Source organism: Oncorhynchus masou, chromosome 24 (assembly GCF_036934945.1).
Source record: "Oncorhynchus masou masou isolate Uvic2021 chromosome 24, UVic_Omas_1.1, whole genome shotgun sequence".
Taxonomy (NCBI): domain Eukaryota; kingdom Metazoa; phylum Chordata; class Actinopteri; order Salmoniformes; family Salmonidae; genus Oncorhynchus; species Oncorhynchus masou.
Window position 1 is genome coordinate 69650650 of NC_088235.1, and position 23248 is coordinate 69673897.

The following is a 23248-nucleotide window of genomic DNA, read 5'->3' on the forward strand; positions in this document are numbered from 1 at the left end:
AGCCCACTCACCTCATACTCCTGGGAGAGCTTCAGGTTGTCGTTGGCTTTGAGAAGCTCTGTGTGTTCAGCCAGCTCTGCGATAGGGATGGGTGGATGATTCATCATACCTGTTCACCACACAGATGAAGAGAGAGAGAACCGAGGGAGGGGGGAAGGAGGGATAGAAATAAAATGCATCAGTACAGCTGTCATGGCATTTGAAGTGAGAGGCTAAAACCCTCAAAAAGTTAAGAGAATGACAGGACAAGGGTTTGGGGGGAATGGGGGTTGTGGATAATGCGGTCCTGCTAGCTGCAGAGGAGACAGGGGAGGGGGGGGGGGGTGAGTGACAAAGCCTTAAGTGACAAGGGAGGGAGGGAATACTAGGGGACATTCTGGAATTCAAACACACAATCCGTATGGAGTTGGTGGGTGATGTTAGGGAATACAGTTGAGACCAGGCCGGAGCTCAAATTTTTATTCTGCACACTCACTACTATTCCCCTTCGTAATGGCGCACAAGTTATAGGGCCGCAAATGAAGGACAACCAATGGGTGATTGCTATGGTGAGAAAGAACCCCCCGACCAATTACCGCTCAAGTCTACAGAGAGATGCGGCTTTTAATAGCTTGGCAACAGAGACAAGGCAACAAACCTCGTTTTTTTGATGGGGGAAATAATAAAGGAGAAATAACATCCTTTGAGTTTAGCCTTTGGAGCCAATATGATGCAATGTTGACATAAATTGTTCATCACTCCTCAGTGCACAAAAACAAAAGGAATTATAGTTTCTATGCTAGGGTAAGAGGGAAAAAAACTAGAGCTTTCTCTTAACCGAGTCACTGTGACAAGGACGAGCTATTAACAATAGCATAAAAGCTGCCTGTGAAAATCTTTTTTCACATCCAGAGGCACAAATATTTAATATGGGAATTAACTCAAATCGTAAATAACGTCACCTCATTTTCGAGTGGCATTTCACACAAAATAACAACACTCATTTCCCATCAGCCAGGAAAACTGAGGCCTCAGTTTTTTGTTTTCTGAAAAATATATTTAGAAAAAAACAAGCAGTCATTATGTTGCCACAATGAAGTACCTCTACATCACTGCATCTGTAAACTAATCTGGCTTCTGTCTACCTAGTTCAGGGGTTAGGGGTTAGGGGACAGTTGACGAGCCCTGGCCTGGGGTTTGGGTTGGATGAGATGGACGAGGGGGAGGGGGTCAAGAGGGGAAGGTTATAGTGACAGTGGTGAGTGATGCGATGACGCAGCGAGCTGCTCCACTCCAGTCAGCCAAGGCCAAGCAAGCATGACGCTAGGATCAGTCACAGACACCCTTTTATGGCTTTCAGCCGGGCCATCCAAAAAAGCATCCAAAACCCTGGACCCTTAAGATGGACGCCTCTCCCCAGTCTCCACACCACCCAAAATGTTAGAACCTGCGCAGTCGGTTAAAGGCAATTTTTGCATGGTCTCTGTAAGCACTCGTCCACCACTACCGCCTTCCCAGCAGCCCTAGAAATATAGTCATATTCAAACCAGCCGAGTCAGTACTGGGGATATTTTAGCGACTTTTTCTCCATAGCTCTTCAAGTGCACCAGGCAATGTACTGTAACGTTATTGGCGGGGCTGTGTGTGTACACTGGAGCTAATCCATTTAGGAGCATAATGCTGGGCATGTAATGGAATACGGTGGAGTCATATATTGTTGGCCTGTCCCTGGACATATCCCCGGCACGGAACTTAACGCTAGTCATATTTTTAAAAGGAGCTTAAGCCCACTTTGTTGCTTTCTGCAAATAGAGGTCAAAAGTTGTCTAAATCTTGATGACGTCCTTGGGCGTGCAAAATCGGCGTAATCAGATTAAGCATCCTAAATTTATCCCATTTGCGTGGCGCTTAGCGTCCTCCCGAATGTCGACGGGATCACAAATGTTTTGTTTTGTCGGGGAGGGGACACTCGACCCTCCCTGGCGTCACTCCCAATTAGTGATGGTAATTTTTTTAAATGAAGGGAACAATGTTGCGCCGACAATTACATGGGGATTAGCAAAGATTACAGGGATATAACAGGGATATAGGAGACACAGGGACTAATGGAGGTTGAGGCACTGAACACCACAGTTCTAGTTGATGACTGGACATGCTGTGTTGTATTAGAGGACTGGTTCAAAGGTGGATCACACTAGATCGTCTAAAGACCCCCTGATTGAATAAGGCCCACTGATTGAATAAGGCCCACTGATTGAATAAGGCCCACTGATTGAAGTTATTATTGTATTATTATCAGTGAAATGAAAAAGTGCCTGTACTCATTTTAGGGGCCGGTGCTAAAATGTAATTTTAACAGTGCTGGTGTTCATATTTTAGAGCATAAGAGATGTAGTTGAAACGTCACGGTCCCAGCACCGGCCAAATTCAAGCACAGACTTTTACACAGTTCAATAGCATGTCTTCATTTTGTCAATAAGTGAACCAATCTGACAATCCTTTGTGTGAGGCCAAATAAAACAACCTTCTTAATACTCCTCTAAGAATGGTTCTGTTCAAGGATTTATTATCTTAAGTTGAATTAATAGACAAAACCTTGCATGGGAAGAGCAGTATTGCCTGATGTAGTTGTATTAGGACAAGTTCCTACATTTGTTTGCTCACACATCAGTTTCTGACTGAGCTAACATTGCATTCTCCTTTCCTATGGCACCGGCTGGAAACTTGTTGTTATTAATCATTGCCGGATGGTGCATTTATTAACAACGAATGCGGGTTAGAAATCGGAAGAATTCGACTTGGCTGTCAATTTGTTATCCCACAAACTCAACGGGAAAAGGTATCAGAAGCTATAAGGCGAAAAGAACGAGGACGCCGCCTACCCTTATTTTCTCCTTTGGGGGAAAAAAAAGAGAGCGGTTTGTTAGCGGCAAGATCAAAAGCAGAGTGCGCTTAGTGTTTCAGTGGCAGACAGCGTTGTACTCAGACACTTCGTACCTCAGTGCCTATCTACAGTCAATCGTACTGCCTCAGATGTACTATATATGCAGGACAGTTGCTACAGCCTGAGGAGGCTACGGTTTAAGTGTTTGGTTTGGAAAAAAGGAACTGCAACCTGGGATTTACAAAAGAACGTAATCCCACTGGCATATGTGAAACTAGTATTAACTGTGTTTATTTAAACTTAAAGGAAATGTATATGAATTGGACTGACGTTTGCTTCATTAATTTAACAAAAGCACGAACGAGTAAATAATAGCTGTCTAGTATAATTTTACTGGCGTTCATTTGGGCTCTCAGTCTGTTTAAAACAAGCAATACATCTAAACTGTTTTTTTTTTATGAATACAACCCACAATGCATTGCGCTCCGAGTTGGTGCTTATGGAGACAGTCCATTTAAATCTTGAATCCTGCCTAACTCGACAAAATATTCTCTGGTTCAACACAGACAGTGGGACTGCATCTGAAATGGCACCTATTGTTACCCTGTTCATTATTGTACAATGTTTAACCAGGGCTCAGAGAAAAAAGGTGAAGTAGTACAAATTTAAGCAGCCCCCCAAATCATTATTATTATTATTGGGCCTGCCAAAGACAAACGAGTCGATCACATGTAAAGTCTTTCAAGGACAAGTTGTTGTCCACCCCCTACCCCCCAACTCCTCCTCCTCCTCTACCCCAACCCCCTCTACCCACAGTCTTTCCCTCCAATATCGAAGTAGTCCCTCCGTTTGTTTCTCAGCAATTAACAGCAGCGATCAATGGGCACGGAGAAACACAACTAGCGTCTGATTAAACATTTCCAATCTCCGATCTGCAGTCGATATGCCTGGGAAAAAAATATTCATTTTGATAGCCCCAGCCACTGGCCTGTTTATATATGTTTATTTACATATAAAAGAGAAGACACTCTCAGCGTGCCTCGGCGTTGAAGAGAAAAAAAACGATTTTCCTTTTTTTCCCCCTGCGAGAGGGAGACGATCAAATGTTGAACCATCGTTTGCCAGGGTCTTTAATTAATTCCGCTCGTTATCTCGTAGACTGCAGAAAGACCCAGTCAGTTTAGATTGGAATTGAAGCAGTGGTGGGGGTGGAGGGAGGGGAGCAAGGGGAGTGAGAGAGAAGACAGAACTCCTGCAAAAACCCCATCTTTACATCAGCAGAAGTGATCGCAGAGGTTACGTGTAGTGGATTAATGCGCAGCCAAACAGCTTTGTGTGAATAACGCAACTGAAAATCCAACCAAAGTCGAAACAGCTGGGTTACGAAAGAAAAATAAAAAAATTAGTGCTGAAATTGCAACGTGTGGGAAATAAACGTTGTAAATGGGGGCAATGCTAGAAAATCAAAAATAATGCGAGAGGACAAACACAGGAGCTAAATGCGTAGGGACTAACTTTCATAGTCAAAATCGGCATCACTTAGAGGACTGCTCAGACCAGAATCTGTGAAGAATAGCAAACATAAAAAAGGAAGGAAAACTTGTTAAAAAAATGCTGAAATGCAAAGGCAACTTAAAAATCCTAAAAATTGACAAAATTATAAAAGGCGAAGAAACACACATACAGAGATGCAAATTATCTCAATCCTTCACTTATTCACAAATGTTTAACTATGTTATTAATCACTATTCTTTGGGTTATTTTTGTACAGATCCTCCCCTGTCCCAGAATTATTGAGGTCCTTCACAGGGAGTGTTGGATTTGAAGCCAGCCTGTCAGACAGGCAGGGGGAAAGTAGGCCACACATTCAGCAGCATACCTTGACCCTCCTCCCACCCACTGGCAAAATCAGTGCCGCGGTGGCAGCGCAAGCTGTTTGTTTGGCACAGACGTCCATCACTCCTGCCCAATTGAAACTCCTCTATCAAGCTGCCTGGCCATAGTGTGGGTCAGAAATTGATTTTGTTTCTCGTACATAAACAGAGGTAAGAAAATTGCCATCATAAAAGAGAGCGAGAGAAAGAAATAAAAGAAGGAAGGAAGAAAGGGAAACGGCTTATATATCTTCTGAAAAATGAATGGTGAAAAGCCCCTTTGTTCAGAAGTCTGAGCTGGTGCGAAAGGAAGTAGTTCTGACAGTACAACGTCTGTCAAGAAGATCCATGAAGGTAAAAGCTGCGTCACAGCCACACCCTCTTAGGTCTCTGTCTGTCTTTCTACTCGGGCAGAAAGAGGGCCAACTTAGGCCGTGCTCCTCACACCTGTCTGTTTGGTCAAGATGAGGTCACTGAAGCTCGGCACTGCAGCTGCTTACTGCTCGGGACTCGAAAGGAGTGCAAATTTAGTTTCTGGGCCACAAAAGCATTGTCTATTGAAAACACTCATGGACCGCTAGCACACGGTAGCCCAATGAAGTGTAGCTGCATACTCTAGTACAGATGCTGCAGCAAATAAAAATAGTGTACATGGCAAGGGCACGTGGTGGTGAAAAGATTGAGTATGTGAACTCCGTTTTAGGGTTGCATATTGTGGCCTTACTGTAGCCCTCAAACTAGATTGTAAGGAGAACCGTCGAACACTTGCCATTTGAGTAAATCATCACTGTTAGAACAAACCATCTCCGCCAAAAAGCTTTCAGGGAATGGACAAAGTGCCGTATTTGACCATTTATGAAGACGCATAGCAACACTTTATTTCCAGGAAATACAGGTTTTCTACTGACAGAGACAAAACATACTTCTGGTCATATGCACAAGAGAAAGCAAGGAAACGAAACAGCGGATGTGCACAAAAGGTAGTGACCAAAAGGTTAGAGGTCATCTCAATGGAAGTCCTCAGGTTTCCGGTCCTCAAAGTGTGACCTTAGAAACCCGTACCACACTTCAGAGATGAGTGGCTGGGTGTTCCCAAAGGGCTAACTCCTAACTACGATTCATCCTTCTGTACCATCTCGTAAGTCATCCGGCCAGGCTTCTCTGAGTTGAGAATCTGACTCAATTGGCAATTTCCACGAAGAGAGACTGGGCGTAACGAGAAGGGGATGAGCAGGTCAGGAAATCAGCAGACGAGTGCAGAAAGATGGGGACGAAGACGTGCGACATCCCCTTTCTCTGATTTCACTGTGACAATAACTAATTGAACCAGGGGGGGGCGACAAATCTCCAGTTCAAAAACGTAATGTATCATTCCGGCGGTGTGTGCGTGTGCCACCTGATTTCAACGACTTGTGGGAAGACAGTGTAGCTGAACACAAAGTCGAGGCGTTCCCGATGGAAGCGTGGGGTTGGAGCATGTATTTGTGTCCACGGTGCCTTCGGAAAGTATTCACACCCCTTGAATTCTTCCACATTTTGTTGTGTCACAGCGTGAAATGATTCAATTTAGATTTTTGTGTCACTGATCCACACACAACACCGCATAATATCAAAGTGAATTATGTTTTTAGAAATGTTTACAAAATGAATTTAAAAAAAAATGAAAAGCTGAACTGTCTTGAGTCAGTAAGTATTCAACCCCTTTGTTACGGCAAGCCTAATTAAATTTGTGAGTAGAAATGTGCTGAACAAGTCACACAATACGTTGAGTGGACTCTTTGTGCAGTAATGTGATTTTTTAAATGACTACCTCATCTCTGTTCCCTACACATACAATTATCTGTAAGGTCCCTCAGTCGAGCAGTGGATTTCAAGCACAGATTCAACCACAAAGACCAGGGAGGTTTTCCTACGGCTCGTAAAGAAGACATTGAATATCCCTTTGAGCATGGTGAAGTGATTAATTACACTGAGGATGGTCTATCAATACACACAGTCACTACAAAGATACAGGAACACTTCCTAACTCAGTTGCCGGAGTGGAAGGAAACCGCTCAGGGATTTCACCATGAAGCCAATGGTGACTTTAAAACAGTTACAGAGTTTAATGGCTGTGATAGGAGATAACTGAGGATGGATCAACAACATTTTAGTTACTCCACAATATTAAACATAGATGACAGAGTGAAAAGAAGGAAGCCTGTACAGAATAAAAATATTCCAAAATATGCACTGAAGTAATACTCCCAAATATTTGGCAAAGAAATTAACTTTTTGTTCTGAATACAAAGTGTTATGTTTGGGGCAAATCCAACACAACACATCACTGAGACTAGGGAGTTATTTGGGATAAAAAAATGAATGGAATAGAGCAAAGCACAGGCAACATCCTAGAAGAAAACTTGGTTCAGACTGCTTTCCAACACACAATGGGAGACAAATTCCCCTTTTAAGCAGGTAATTCAACAGTTGCCAAAAACACAAGGCCAAATCTACACTGGAGCTGCTTACCAAGACGGCATTGAACGTTCCTGAGTGGCCTCGTTACAGTTTTGACTTAAGTCGGCTTGAAAATCTATGGCAAGACTTGAAAATGGCCATCTAGCAATGATCATCAAACAACTCGACAGAGAGATGAACAGAGGAAACAAGGGAGTAAGGAGAAAAGACAAGGATTTTTAAAAGAACAATGTGTAAATATTGAACAATCCAGGTGTGCAAGGTTCTTAGAGACTTACCCAGAAAGACTCTGACAGCTGCAATCGCTGCCAAAGGATGTATTGACTTAGGGGTTGAATACTTATCTAATCAAGTTATATTAGTGTTTTATTTTCCATACATTTTTTTAATGTTCAAATTCTTCTTCCACTTTCGTGTAGATCGTTGACAAAAAAAGGCAATTAAATCAATTTTAATCCCACTTTGTAACACAACAAAATGTGGAAAAAGTCGAGGGGCGTGAATACTTTCTGTATGTGTTTGTGTAAGTGTGTGGATGCATAAGTGAGCAGAGCACGGTATTCTCCTGCAGGCCTGGTAGAGGAAATCAGCCTCCGACCAGAGGGCTTGGCAGGAAGTGAGATGATTAGAGCCGAGACCTCTGAGAGTTGGATTTTGGAGATGTGGGAAAGTGGCCCTCAGAGAGAGAGAGAGAGAGAGAGAGAGAGAGAGAGAGAGAGAGAGAGAGAGAGAGAGAGAGAGAGATCAAAAGCACAGAAAGAACGGAACCAGAAAATGCAGACAGATGACAGGGGGCAGAAAAATATGAAAAGAAGGAAAAATGTGGGAAAGAATGGAGACAGAGATAGGAAGAGAGCGAGAGAGAGGTTAATAGCTGTAGGAGGCACAAAATGAGGAAAAGAAAAAGAGAGAGAGATAACTAATAGCTATAGACGGGGAGGAGTGGGTTTGGAGGGGGAGATGACAGATATCAACTAAGTTGTGCTTCATTAGCCAGGCGAGTCTGGAGACAGACCCGGAGTACAAACCTAAAGATAAGGACGAGAGGGTGCCAGCGCAGCACGAACACACGCAAATACACACGCCTAGACTATAGTCTAGTTCAGCATCTGACATATCATCTAAAACATATTTCATGCTAACCCAAGGCAGCGGCCACTGCGCAGGCATGGGCTTGGTGACATATGCTCCTTTGGGTTGGACTGGAGGGCCCTCCAAGTGTAGTAGATTACGCTCGTTTGAACAATGGCCACTATTAGCTAATGGGGATGTTCGAAAATGTTCTCCGCCCAGCTTAATTGCGCTAAAATGTCTGTTTAAATTAACATCTCACCGAGTGAAGAGATAATGACATTGAATTCAATGGAACGACAGTAATAGGCAAAAGGAGAAGAGGATTGACTTAATAATACGTAGAATGTGTGTGTGTGTGTGTGTGTGTGTGGGGGGGGGGGGTGATAGAGAGAGCCACCGTAATAAGGTTTTTCATTATTCTTTAAGGAGCGGTGGAGGAGGAGGAGGAGAGGAGAGACGCGGAGGAGGGAATGTACTGGAAGGAAAGCAGACACAAATACGACCAAAGGCCATCATGCTCATTTTCTCTGCTATTACAGGACCGGTGGTGAGGGTACGAGCCCTACATCCGAGAGTGTGTGATAAAGGAGAGGGGTTCAAACTACTGGAACCTGTCTGTCTGTCTGTCTGTCTGTCTGTCTGTCTTGTCTTTGTGTTTGTGTTGGGAGTCCAATGATATTTCGCTCTGTCCTCCAATGTACAAATAGGGTGGGGGTTACAAGTATAGGCTGCCTGCACCAAATCCCAAGTTCACCATGCAGCACAGGAGATTAGGTCCTTTGAAATGTGAGCCTTTTGATGGACTGAAGATTGGCGACAGAAGACTGATGACTGATAGACAAGGAGAGGGGGAGCGAGAGATGAACAGAGGAAACAAGGGAGTAAGGAAAAAAGACAAGGACGGCGGAATGTGTGACAAGGTCACAGGGTGTAGACAGACAACGAGGCCAGACAGAAGCCATGGGGAAATGTCAGCCAAGGCTTTAGACGGAGGAGCCCGGAGAAAATGAGAGCAGGATCAAGTGTTCTTATCTTTTAACGGAGAGGGCTTTTCCAGCCAAGATGATGAACAACATAATACTTGAGGACAGTGATGGTGGAAGGACAGAAAAGTGGACTAAAAGTACAGCACTAGGTTTTGAGAAAGGTGCTATACTACAAATACAATCTCTAATCTTTAGAATTTTAGAGAGCTAAGGTGTTATGGTTATTGTGAATGGTTGGTTTGTAGTAGTATGTATGGGTAGATGGAGAAACACAAATGAAGTATCAGCACAAAACACAGCATTGGTCTACATTCAAAACAATTCAAATATAGTTTAATTGAGCTGATGGGACTGAAAGTTTTAGTGATACATGAGCCATTCACATTTTTTGTCTCATGATAATTGTGTGAAGTTACTTGGGTGTATGCATGAACATGTTTGTATGTGCATAAGCTGGTGAGAGTATGGGTGTCTTTATGTTCCATGTGTATGTCAATGTGTGAGGGGTGTTTGATTGTTCGTGTACGAGAGTGAGCATTTTCCTAAAAAAAGTATGTATGTACAAGTGTTGGGTGTTTGTGGTGGGAGTTTGCATACACTAGTGTTCAAAAGTTTGTGGTCACTTAGAAATGTCCTTGTTTTTGAAGGTAAAGCAAATGTTTTGTCCGTTAAAATAACATCAAATTGAACAGAAATACAGTGTAGACATTGTTAATGTTGTAAATGACTATTGTAGCTGGGAATGGCAGATTGGAATATCTACAGTACATAGGTGTACAGAGGCCCAATTTCAGCAACCATCACACCTGTGTTCCAATGTCACGTTGTGTTAGCTAATCCAAGTGTATCATTTTAAAAGGCTTATTGATCATTAGAAAACCATTTTGCAAGTATGTTAACACAGCTGAAAAAGGTTGTCCTGATTAAAGAAGCAAAAAAACTTGCCTTCTTTAGACTAGTTGTGTATCTGGAGCATCAGCATTTGTGGGTTCGATTACAGGCTCAAAATGGCCAGAAACCAATAACTTTCTTCTCAAACTCGTCAGTCTTTTCTTGTTCTGAGAAATGAAGGCTATTCCATGCCAGAAATTGCCAAGAAACTGAAGATCTTGTACAGTGCTGTGTACTACTCCCTTCACAGAATAGCGCAAACTGGCTCTAACCAGAATAGAAAGAGGATTGGGAGGCCCCGGTGCACAACTGAGCAAGAGGACAAGTGCATTAGAGTATCTAGTTTGAGAAACAGACGCCTCACAAGTCCTCAACTGGCAGCTTCATTAAATAGTACCCATCAAAACAACAGTCTCAACATCAACAGTGAAGAGGCGACTCTGGGATGCTGGCCTTCTAGGCAGAGTTGCAAAGAAAAAGCCATATTTCAGACTGGTCAATAAAAAGAAAAGATTTAGATGGGAAAAAGAACACAGACACTGGACAGAGGAAGATTGGAAAAAAAAGTGTAATGAAAAGAGTTTGAGGTGTTCGGATCACAAAGAAGAACACTCGTGAGACGCAGAAAAAATGAAAAGATGCTGGAGGAGTGCTTGATGCCATCTGTCAAGCATTGTGGAGGCAATGTGATGGTCTGGGGGTGCTTTGGTGGTGGTAAAGTGGGAAATTTGTGCAGGGTAAAAGGGATCTTGAAGAAGGAAGGCTATCACTCCATTTTGCAACACCATGCCATACTCTGTGGACGGCGCTTAATTGGAGCCAATATCCTCCTACAACAGGACAATGACCCAAAGCACAGCTCCAAACTATGCAATAACTATTTATGGAAGAAGCAGTCAGCTAGTATTCTGTCTATAATGGAGTGGCCAGCACATTCACCGAATCTCAACCCTATTGAGCTGTTGTGGGAGCAGCTTGACCGTATGGTATGTAAGATGTGCCCATCAAGCCAATCCAATTTGTGGGAGGTGCATCAGGAAGCATGTGGTGAAATCTCTTCAGATTACCTCAACAAATTGACAACTAGAATGCCAAAAGGTCTGCAAGGCAGTAATTGCTGCAAATGGAGGATTCTTTGACGAAAACAACGTTTTGAAGGGCACAATTATTATTTCAATTAAAAATCATTATTTATTATCTTGGCAACGTCTTGACTATATTTCCTGTTAATTTTGCAACTCATTTCATGTATATTTACCATGGAAAACGAGGACATTTCTAAGTGAGCCCAAACTTTCGAACGGCCGTGTACATGTGCGCGCATTCACTTATAGGTCCCTACAATGCTGCTAAATTGGTCTGTGTTTGTACGTGTCCCGTCCCCCACACCGTACCTGGGGTTTGGAAGTTGATGCGTCTCATTTCCACGGGGTCGGTTGGATGGTGGGGTGTGATCTCTGCGTTGTTCAGCAGACATTTTGTTCTGGGCTCTGACTCCTTTCGTTTACGGCTTTGAAGGGGGGAGAAAAACACAGACGCACACCGTCAAGACCCAACCGAAACAAAATGTCCACCCTCCACACACACAAAAAAAGCTCGCTGTGCTGCTACGACAACTTTAGTGCTGAATGTCGAAATAACCCTCCATGAAACAAGTCCGAGAGTAATATCTAGTGAGCCAGCTTCTCTTTCCCTGACATTTTTTTCACCCCGACTAATTAAAAACATATTTTATGCTGAGACAGGTTATTTTCTCGCCGAAATAACACACAGCAATAAAGTACGGCTAAGCCTTACCTGTCAGGTTTGCTGCTTCCGGAGAAAGCAATGGGAGTTTCAAATAAATATATAAAGAGGGGAAAAACACAACACAAGGAGAGAGAGGGGGGAGAAGAGAGAAATCAATAGAGAGCATTTTAAAATTCACAGGGGCAGCCGCCTCGCAGTGCTAGCTAGATAAAGCTCATCAGCATTTGGAGGAGCCGGTCTGGGTCGTGTGTGTGTGTTACCGTGTGTGTTTGTGTGTGTGTGTGTGTGTGTGTGTGTGTGTGTGTGTGTTTATGACTGTGTATGTGTGTCTTGGTGAGGGGGGTGGGGGGTGTCAGGACCAAGGGCAGGTAGAAACACTAGCCACCAGGGAGAGAGAGGGAAAGCAGGAGAGAGAGGAGAGAGGAGAGAGAGAGAGATTCGAGGAGAGATGTTACTCTCCCTTACCACCAGCATGCAGAGGTACAAGCCAAGGTCAGACTAATTGTCAGGGAGCATATGAAAGTTAGGCCCTGTTTCTCCTACTCAAACTTTGGCCGGCCTATTCTACATACATGACTGCACACAGTTACAGTATACTACCGGGGCTTGTGGTCTCTTAGACAGTGTGTTGTCTACAACTGTTAAACCAGAATCAGATACAGTACTTTAACTGCTTGCTTGCTCCAGCCCCTCAAAAACACATGTAAATACTTTAGATTTCAGTTACTTTGAGGTTAAAACAAGGCTTTAGATATCTCCCCATCAAGTAAAGGTATCGCCATCAATATGTTTCTGCCCCCGAGTCTCCTACAACGTAACTCACTTCTTGTAGAGGAGGATGGCGATGACGATGCAGATGATGAAGACCACGGCAAGCACGGGCCCCACCACCCAGATGAGGCCATCTCCACCCGTCTCGATGGGCAGAGGATCCACTTCCATCTCTGGGGTCACCACTGGATCCGTGTATGGGCTGGCCGCAAACATTTTCTACACAGAGCGAGAGTAGAGAGAGATAGACATAGGGCTCAATACAATTAACATGAAACAAATAGAAAGACATAAAATATAGACAAGTGCTCAATGGAATTAAACTGAGAAGTAGCGTAGCTTTGAATTTTTTTATTTTATTTTACCTTTATTTAACCAGGCAAGTCAGTTAAGAACAAATTCTTATTTTCAATGACGGCCTGAGAACAGTGGGTTAACTGCCTGTTCAAGGGTAGAACAACAGATTTGTAACTTGTCAGCTCGGGGGTTTGAACTCGCAACCTTCTGGTTACTAGTCCAAGGCTCATAATACCTTTCATTAACTCACTCACACATCTGGGATGAACAGTCAGTTATCTCTATACTGTATATGGATATTGTATATGGATCTGTGTATGTGTGTGTGTGTGTGTGTGTGTGTGTGTCTGAGTGTGCATGTGCACGTGTATCCACATTGCGCCTCTCATCTCCATCTCTAGTCCTCACCCCGGCCGTGGTATTGAGCTCGGCCAGCAGGAAGAAGACGTACTCCTGCCCTGGCTCCAGAGGTTTGTTCTCACAGCTGCTGTGGCGGTGCTCTGTGCCCAGGGTGAACGTGGTGGGGAGCTGCTTGAAGCAGGCTGTGATGTAGGGCTTCTTGCCGTCCGCCTGGCTCAGCTGGCGCCTGGTGCGACGCTTCGGGGTGATGTCCCTCAGCAGCTGGAGGAGACAGGGAGAGAGTGGTGAGGGGGAATGAGGTATGGAAGGGGGTTGAGGAGGGTGTGAGATGTCTAAGGGACTTTATCTTGGTTGGTTGGTTTGTCCGTCTGATTTGTCTCTCTGTCAAATGTATCTGTCTGTCCATCTCTCTGCATATTAATTGCTTCATCTCTATTTGATAAAGTGGACTGAGGATGTTCATGTGTGCTCTCTTAAAACGTTGAAAAGGGAAAGAGTTGGCAGACCCACAGTATCCATGAAAAGTACAGTCCGTCTGTCTATCTATCTGTCCGTCGGTCCGTCTGTCTGCCTGTCTGTATCTTTTCCTCCAACGACCTGTCTACTCATCAGTTTATCATTCCTATTGTCCTGTCCGTCCACCTATCTGATCAGTCAATGTGTGAGTGAAGAGGAGAACATCAATGGAGATAGTTTGTGTACAAATGTAAATGTCCGCTGAAAACGCCCTAAATAGGGTTTTTGCGGGTCGATTCCCTCCATACACTCTGGCCCCAAAGTCAATAGGGTGCTTGTTGGCATGGTGCCCTGGCAGACCAGGCCACTCCATTCCTTTACAACAAGAAAATGAAGGCGTCCTCTGAAGAGGTGGAATATTGGTCATTTCAAATCCAAGAGCTCACCGCTGATCCAAAGCCGCGGGAAGATCCCAACCCCCAACCCCCGAAACAATCTTCCCGTGGCCATTCGCTGATCACAGCTCAAGATCACCCCTAACAACCGAGGAAGGGTGGGAGCAGGGAGGTAATCCCCTTCTGCCCAGGCAGGATGGTTGGAGGGAGAGAGGTACCACCCCTGGGGGAAATGACAGTACCTCTCCGATATGGAAAACTTAGCCAGAGCCACACGCGAGGGTGCAACATGACATTTTATAGAAATGTTGTGCCCTTTGTGTACGTCACACAACAACAACAAAAAATGCAGTTTTACTCAGATATGGTACATATGGTTAAAGTTTTTAGTGATAAAAAAAGATGTTGAGTCACCTGGGAAGAGCACTGTGGTTGAAACACAATTCCATTGTGGACTTTGAGCAACGCTGGGATGTGCGTAATTCCTCGGTTCTTACCTCTTCCAAGTCCATCTCGTCTGGGTTCTTGTGATGTCGGGCTGTTCCCGAGCCCTTCTTTAGTGGTACCACCACCACATAGAAATTCCTGCGAGACACACAGACATCAGTACCGTCGACATACAATATCTTCAGAGAGCCATAACACTAACTTACACTAATAGGGACGAATGGGCTCAGTTGGATTTAGCCTGAAAGTGTGTGTGTGTGTGTGTGTGTGTGTGTGTGTGTGTGTGTGTGTGTGTGTGTGTGTATGTAGGTATGTAGGTATGTATGTATGTATGTATGTATGTATGTATGTATGTATGTATGTATGTATGTATGTATGTATGTATGAGAGAGAGAGTGAGAGAGAGAGCGAGAGAGTGATAGAGAGAGTGATAGAGATAGATAGTAAGTCAGAGGAAAAGGAACGTGAGAGGGAGAGGATAATTGGAACACCGGAGTGAGAGTGGAGATGAGAGAGCAAGACAGAAGGTTGGCAACAGCGAGGGCAAGAAAGCAATGTGTAATGTGTGCTCTGTGGAAGAGTGTGTGAGTTTGAGGAAGCGAGAAGAAAAAAATGAGAGGAGCGCAAGCAAGTGGGACGAACCGGCAAAAGAGTGGATAGAAGAAAGCAAGATAGAAAGGAGGATGAACCAACAAGAGAAAGAACGATGAAAGAAAGAACCACGTCAGACAAACCCATGAACCCATATACCGAAACCTAGGTGTCAACTTCTCTCACTTGATGTCCTTGCTTTCCACCGGGGTGAAGCCCATGGTCAGAATGTTGTCCGGCTCCGAGTAGAGGTCCAGCTTGGGCTTCTTGACCAGGATGGGCGGTGCAGTCCTAGCGACCACACGGTGGCGAGGTCCACCCTCTGTTTTCTCCTGACACGTGACCCGGAACTCATAGGTGGTGTTGGGCCGCAGGCTGGTGACCAGCGCCTTGGTCAGCCGGGCGTCCACGTCCATCTTCTGGCGGTTGTACTCAATCTGGACAGGGGGCAGATGGACAGATGGACAAACGGAGACACACCAAAGAAAATACACATTAGGGAAGCCTCAGCTCCGGGGTAAAACTGCTGGGTAAAAGCATGGACGATGTAAAATTAGTTTGAAGGAGATATTCTTCGGGAATAGTGTGTTCCAAGACGGCATGTGTATGCCTGGCTGTCTATAGACATCTCTCTGTGAGGGTTGATTGACTCTATAATTTGGTCTATGCAAGATTGCATTGTTTGAACTATGACTTAAATCAAAATTGCAGTCGGTGGCATAATTGGTCACAAATGAATTCATAGAGTCCTGTAGACGTGTGCGTCGTTTTTGTCTGACTGTCTATCGTTCGCTCACCGTGCACCGGAATGGGAACCGCCTCTCAGCAAACTTCCACGTAAGCAACACCGTTGTCTTGGTGACCCACTTCACTGTGAAGTTCTTCGGGACGTCTGTCGTGAGAGAGAAGAGTAAAAAATAAAGAAAAACGAACAAAACAAAAACAGAGAGGTTGTGTTTAGTTTGGAGAGCTGAGGAAATAGGAAAGGAGAGAGTGAGAGAGTGTGAAAGAGAAAGAAAAGGGAGCGTAGGTCATTTTCCCAGCTGGGGTTCCTCTGGGTTGGAGTTGTGAGCGGGCGGTGAGCTGTGCTGTGATAGGCTGTGAAGGGGGCAACGCTATTGGTTAGACACACAGCATGGGAGACTCATGGACAAGTACGGACCCATGGAGCACGGACGTGCCCGCTGGCTGGCCACCTGGGCAGTGCCAACCCCTCTCTGACCACTACATCTTTCTACTAGTAACTATCCCCCTTTGCCCGCTCCCTTCCCATTGAAAACCAGGAGTCGTTGACCCTTGTAGTTCTGGCGCCAACCATTTCTGCACTCTGAGCATGGATTGGCACTGCCCACGATCTGCTGCCTGGCGGGCACAAAGACAGACCCAAACACAGCATGCCGACAGTCGTTAGCAGTGCATCGGGGGGATGCCATGCCACAAACCTTACCATAGTGGGAGGGGGAGGGGAACAGAGTAGGAGAGGGGGACTCAAAACAAACTGAAAACCAACGGAAATAAGGAACCAAAGTCTTGTACTTGATAACGGAAATGTACTAAAACTCTTGACTGAAACAAACTCTTGACTGATTTCCTACCTTTGTATCGTTTCTTTGCAAATTGGGGGTGTGTGTGTGAGGCTGCATTAGCTGTGTAAGTGTGCGTGGCTGCAAAGGGCTGAAAGGAGACTGCAAGGTGTCTGACCAACCGGCACTTACCTTGGAACGCCGTGTCTCCTCCCCTTTTTCAAACTGACTGACTGTAACTTACTGACTGGTTTTACCTTTGGGTTAGTGAAGTGAGTGTCCCCCGCAAACTTTTTAAGGTTCTAGGATTTTTTTTTGTCGTGGAGAAGAAGTGAAGGTGGTTGGAGGGGGGGGAAGTTGGTTTCATTTTTGTGTTGTTGCTTGTTGTTTTCAATTTTGTGTTTTTCCCCCCGGGTTGGGAGAGAAACAGGCGAGCCATACCTGTCTCAAACGCCACAGTCCGATACTGGATCGGCGGGCTGTAGGGCCCTGGACCTACACTCGTGTGCGCGCGTATTTTCACGTCGTACGCCGAGTTGGGTTTTAGGCTGTTGAGCACGTAGCTGGACTGGATGGCGGGCAGGCTGAGTTCCCGGGGTGCGCCCCCAACGCCCGTCTCCTGGTACGCCAGCGTGTACTCCGTGATGTCCCCGTTGCGCTCCGCCAGCACCGGGGGCGACCATGCCAATTCTACCGAGCAGCAGGTCACGTTGGAGCTCTCGCTGATTTGGGGGTACCCTTGGGGTGTTTGTTCAGGCACATGCAGTTCGGCCGTAGCCTCCTCCCCAAAGCCCCCTCGGCTCTTAGCCTGGACTTTGAAGATGTAGGTGGCACCGCGGTGGACGCTGGCCACCGTGTACTGCCTCTCCTGGGGGGTGAATTCCAGAGTAGCCAGGGGGGACACGTCCTTGCGGCCAAACTGAAGCCGGTAACCCTGCAGCTCCATGCCAGGGATCATAACATCGGGTGCGTCCCAGCGCACCACGGCTGACGTCTCCAAATCGTGAGCCACTGACAGATAGGGCGGCCCGGGCACTGTTGAGGAAAGGAAACAAACAAAACTTTTATCCATTTATATTTTAACTCTAGGAGGTCAAACAGGATTTGTTTTGAAGAGTGAGAATGGTGTGTGGTTTGTACATTTAGGTACGTCGAGAACAAATAATAGACTGTGCTGTAACATTGTGGACAAGATTAAGGCTGCTCGGGAGGACAATGGTGTATGTTTGGTGTGGGATAAACGTGTTTTCTTCATTATCGAATGGAATGTGCCTTTTAGTGGGGCAAAAAAAAAACATTTTCTTTCAGCAGATGAAAGGTTATGCAAGAACAGAGTCAGTAGAAACCACTAAAACCGATTTTGTCTAGGACTACTTTACACTTTCAACGGCATAATGTTGGGCCGGTAGACCTACAGTACTCTATTTGGGTTGGTGCCGATTCCATTTGAACTCGGTCAATTCCGATAATGATATGCAATTCAACTGCAGCTTCAAAGGTCCTCTCAACAGAAACAATGAGCCATTTCTCCTATTCACAAATTGATATTAAATACATTCCAGCATTGACGAGTAGAAGCGTGTGCAAATGGGAATTGGAACTCAAAGTGAATGTGATGTGGCCTTGTCACAGATCTGTTTGTGCTTGGCCAACTCCGTTGTCATTGTCAAGCCTTGGCAGAAACAGACCGGCACACCCAGGCTAACTGTGATGTGACTCTCTGACCAAAAAAAAGTATTCTCAAAGTTTCAGTGTAAAAGCTAAGAGATAATCAACTCTAGACATGAGGCTTTAGACTGGATGAGCCACAGACCGGATGATGCAGTAGTCTAGACGTTCTTCTTCAGTGACCCAGATTCGGGGTTGTGGATGGCTCTCCTCTCTGTGTTTCTCCCCGTTAGTTAGAGGTCCCATCAGTGTGATCGAGACAGTGTCAACACGGAGGCTTTGTCTCAGAAGTGAGCGGCGCTTAGTGAGAGATGAGCGCTGTGAAATTGCACTCCAGTCCCGTCTTAGTGCAGGCGATCCCACACCAGACTTGTCATCTAACGTTGTCTATGAAAATACATGAGGCGAAAGATGTGATCTTTCACTTGATACACCTGACTCCCAAAAACGCTATCCCCGAAATACTACTACGCGGGCTTAATCATAAACATACACACACAGGCTCCAACACACACACACATTAGGTGCAAAAGTTCAATTTGTGTACATGTGTGTTAGGCTACTCTGCAATGCAAGTACTTCTGCCATTTATGTGCGCACATGCTTATGTGTGTGTGGGTTGTGTATGCACCGTGCCTCGTGATTTAGCCCAACTCAGCAGACAGTTCCTGCCCTTACATCATCCCTGCTGCACACAGGGCAATTTGGCCTCTCTCCCAGGCCAGTGCCCAATATGGAGAAGCCAAACATTTGTCTGGAGCCATCGCTCCCTCCCTCTCACTGGCTGGAACAATATCTACCTCAATGCTATGTGTGTGTGTTTCAGTGTGTGTGTGTGGATTTCTGCCGACACTGTATGTGTGCACTCTTATACACACACTCTTAGCCACTGTGTAGCACGCACACAGGCTCCCGTACCAATTGACAACTCACATCTACCCCACTTTCCCATATACCCATCCACTTTGTTCCTTCTTGTTAATGGGCCTGTTCTGGGCAGGGGCAAATTGAGTTGGAACAATAATGGAAAAACAGCCTCCAAACAGCGGCGAGATGAATACGTCTATTACTCCCCGCTAACAAACTATAACTTCAGCCCTGCAACCAGCCTGCATTGTTTAAACTTGACTCCCCTCACATTCACTGCTTAGTAAGCCCCAATGAGAACATCCGAGATAATGGGCCTGAGATGTGTGTGCGTGTTTACAGGGTAGGCTCGGGACTACTGCAAATGAAGAGGAAAGGGTAGGTGGGGTTAACTGAGAAAGCAGGTTGATGAGAAGGGGAAACTGGAGGATGGAGGGAGGAAGAGGAGGAAGGGGTGAGAATGAGTGTCCTCATGGTGAAGGCGACATGGGACTGGGAGCAATCTGCCGCAAAGAGGGGACAACGAGGGAGGTGTGTGTGTGTGTGTGTGTGTGTGCGGACACCTTGATTTACCCCCCTCTCCCCACCTCCCCCTCTCCTTCCTTCCATCCCTCTCTTTCTCCTTCCATCACTCCATTCCTCTCCACTTGGCCTCCCTCAATCCCTCCCAGTGGAGCTAGAGGCACGTTTTCCATCAGGGCTGGCTTTAATGGCCGCTGTTGACACACAGTCATCTTGATTGAGTAGTGGATTGGGTTTCCTACTCATTTTCTCTCCTCACACACACACACACACACACACACACACACACACACACACACACACACACACACACACACACACACACACACACACACACACACACACACACACACACACACACACACACGTAAAACATACATGGGTGTATGCACACACAAAGACAGCACACTCTCTCTATTGCTCTGTAATCCCCCCTAAAGACAAGTAATACGTGTGTCTGTGTATAAGAGCGTGTGTGTATGTGCCATGTGAAAGTGAAAGTTTAAAAAATTGCAGCATTCTTACATGCTGACCAGACCACTTGCAAGTGTGCATATTGATTTTGTCCACCACACAGACGCGATCAGGACACGCAGGTTGAAATATCAAAACGAACTCTGAAACAACTATTAATTTGGTAACAGGTCAAAAAGCATGAAACATTTATGCTAATTTAGCTAGCTAGCTTGCTGTTGCTCGTTCATTTGTCCTGGGATATAAACATTGGGTTGTCATTTTACCTGAAATGTACAAGGTCCTCCACTCTGACAATTAATCCACAGATCAAAGGGGAAAAGTTTGAACCTCCTTCAGGCTTCTTCTTCTTCTTTGGACTTTATATGGCAGTTGCCAACCAACTTTAAGGTGCATTACCAACACCAACTGGACTGGAGTGTGAACCTCAGTTCATCTTTCAATCACCCATGTGGGTATATGCTCCTAAAAACCAATGAGGAGATGGGAGAGGCAGGACTTGCAGCGCATCAAGCGTCACAAATAGAACCAAGTTCTATTTTAGCGCCTGGCTACGCAGACACTCGTTGACGTGCGTGAGCAGTGTGGGTGCAATGATTGAATAACATCTACGTGTACAGTTACTTTTGCAACGCTCGCATCGCGCGGTCAGCATGTTAGTGGTTAACCTGCGGCTACAACTTCCAGAGAGATATATCAGGGGTCGTGGGCCCTCCTCACTCTACTGTACACTGGCTAAGGCACTCCAAAAGTGCTCCGCTGCATTTTTTGCATCCAATTGATATCAGGCGTTGAAGGTGGCACGAGCTGACCAGCGTTGGAGGGCAAACATAATTGAAAATGCTTCCCCACATATACCTAATTTAGCTGTGGTGATGAAAAATCGCCTTGGCCACGCTTGGAAATTCAGCTATTTTGACAGCAAAGGTCTTCTGTAATCCCTCCCATCTTAATTTTCCTCTCTTCTTTTTTTTGACCCAGCTTGAAACTGACCCCAAAAATGTAAAGTCTCCCCTCAAACAATGCTGACATTTCACCAACGTTCATTTAAGAACCCATTAGGCTACCAGAATGCACCACTAAGTGGGTGGGTCAGTGGCCCACCAGAGACAGTTGACAAGAATCATTACATTAATTTAACATCTATTTTAAGACAGAAAAGACAGAAGAAATCAAGATAGTTGAAGGAAAGCCATAAATATGCAGTGCTACAAGCTCCGGTTTGGTGCAATCACCACACGTTGTGCTAAGTAGCCAATTAGGAGAAGGAATAGCCAGGCGGTCTGTGAGGGCTCGTGGCATCCAGACGGTTTCTTCCCAGTGTATTCCGGGGCCTGTCCAGGCATCCCAGGATTAAAATAAACTCCCCGTTCCGCTCAGCGTTATATAGCGCCAACATGCAATCTGCTCACCTCACGGGAGAATGGAGATGGGATGGGAGGAAGAAGAGGAGGAGGGGGAAGATGGAGGGATGAAGACTAATGACAAATTCTGACTATTAGAGTGGGAGGAGAAATGGCCTTTGGTGGCCTGGAATGTTAATGGACTTAATGGAACAGACTAATGTCCTTCTGTATACAGTATATTATTTTAAAGTGTAGTACAGTATGGAGATATTTTAGTATTCCTTATTTTACTGTTATGAATAGTTAGGGACAGTTCAAAATGTGTGTGTGGGAGGGTCCAAAATAGGGGGCATTGTCTAACTTTATGTTTTGCTTTGAGGAGTGTTGTGTGTTATTTTTATTGGGTACAGGAGAGGGTAGTGCGTTTTTCTCCCCTGGTTTACATTCACTCTTTTGCAGGTTTTACTACATAACTTGTTTACACCTAGCCAAACGTCCTCATCAACTTGCTTGCGCTATACTGTAGACACCCCAAAGACTCGGGCAAGTGCGCTAGTCCAGTTTCACTTTGATTACGCCTGGACATCATGGTCCACCAGCAACCCCACACATCTAAAGAATAAGCTACCAGCCAAAACAAGCTTGTAAGAATTGTACTTAACTCCCCCCTCATACTCATCTGGAGGTTGAGCATTTTAAGCAGCTAGGTTGGCTATCTGTAGAAAAAACAAGTGCTATTAATTCAACTTGGTATGGTCCAGATAATTATCATGGACTCATCCCCCAGGTACAGTACCTACCCAACTATTTTTCATTTGTTAGAGTTGTCCACCAGCATCAAATAGGAGCCAGAGACTCTAAAATTTGCTGTTTTAAATATAAGAGTCTATCTGGTACGAACACATTTTTTTTATATAATCGGTGCTGTTGACTGGAACAAACTACCACAGCAACTCAAAGCCATACCAAAAATCATGTCAAAAGCTGGCTAATGTGTGCAGGATAAACTTTTTTTGGTCTGTATGTCTGTAATGTGTATCTACGTCATCGCATATGTGTTTGCCTGTTTGTAAAAAATTGGGCCCACAATGGAAATAATTCCCTGACTTTTTACTCACAAATAAAATCAATCAATCAAACCAAACTATGCAGTGGCCATTTGATGAATGGAATGAGACATCTGTTTACAAAACACCAAAAAGTTGAATGACATTCAGAGATCGTCAAGCGAAGCCTTTAATACTGGCTAGACCTACAAGGTCGGGAGGGATTGTATTTTCGAGATTAACATAGTCTATTTATTGCTGAAATCGCAAACCATGATATTGAAGCGCCCAAAGTCGGTATGCTTTGTATAATGGTTGTGGTGCATTGGCACAGAAACCTGTTGGAGGACAATTTGTTGCATATATATAGTCGGGTTTCAAGACTAGTCATTCAACTGAGACTGCTCTTCTCTGTATCACGGAGGCGCTCCGCACTGCTAAAGCTAACTCTCTCTCCTCTGCTCTCATCCTTCTAGACCTATTGGCTGCCTTCGACACTGTGAACCATCAGATCCTCCTCTCCACCATCTCCGAGTTGGGCATCTCCGGTGCGGCCCACGCTTGGATTGCGTCCTACCTGACAGGTCG

The 23248-nt window shown here is 45.1% G+C and overlaps 1 protein-coding gene across 1 annotated transcript in view; it reads right to left on the reverse strand.

Annotated features, from left to right (window-relative positions):
• Positions 1-23248, reverse strand: part of LOC135512544 (receptor-type tyrosine-protein phosphatase S-like) — a 215147-nt gene that overhangs the window by 46623 nt on the left and 145276 nt on the right. The window contains 9 exon segments of the mRNA XM_064934680.1: positions 12-109; positions 4379-4426; positions 11543-11658; positions 12721-12887; positions 13374-13586; positions 14674-14761; positions 15401-15651; positions 16012-16106; positions 17179-17772. Coding sequence (XP_064790752.1) covers positions 12-109; positions 4379-4426; positions 11543-11658; positions 12721-12887; positions 13374-13586; positions 14674-14761; positions 15401-15651; positions 16012-16106; positions 17179-17772 — 1670 coding nt within the window.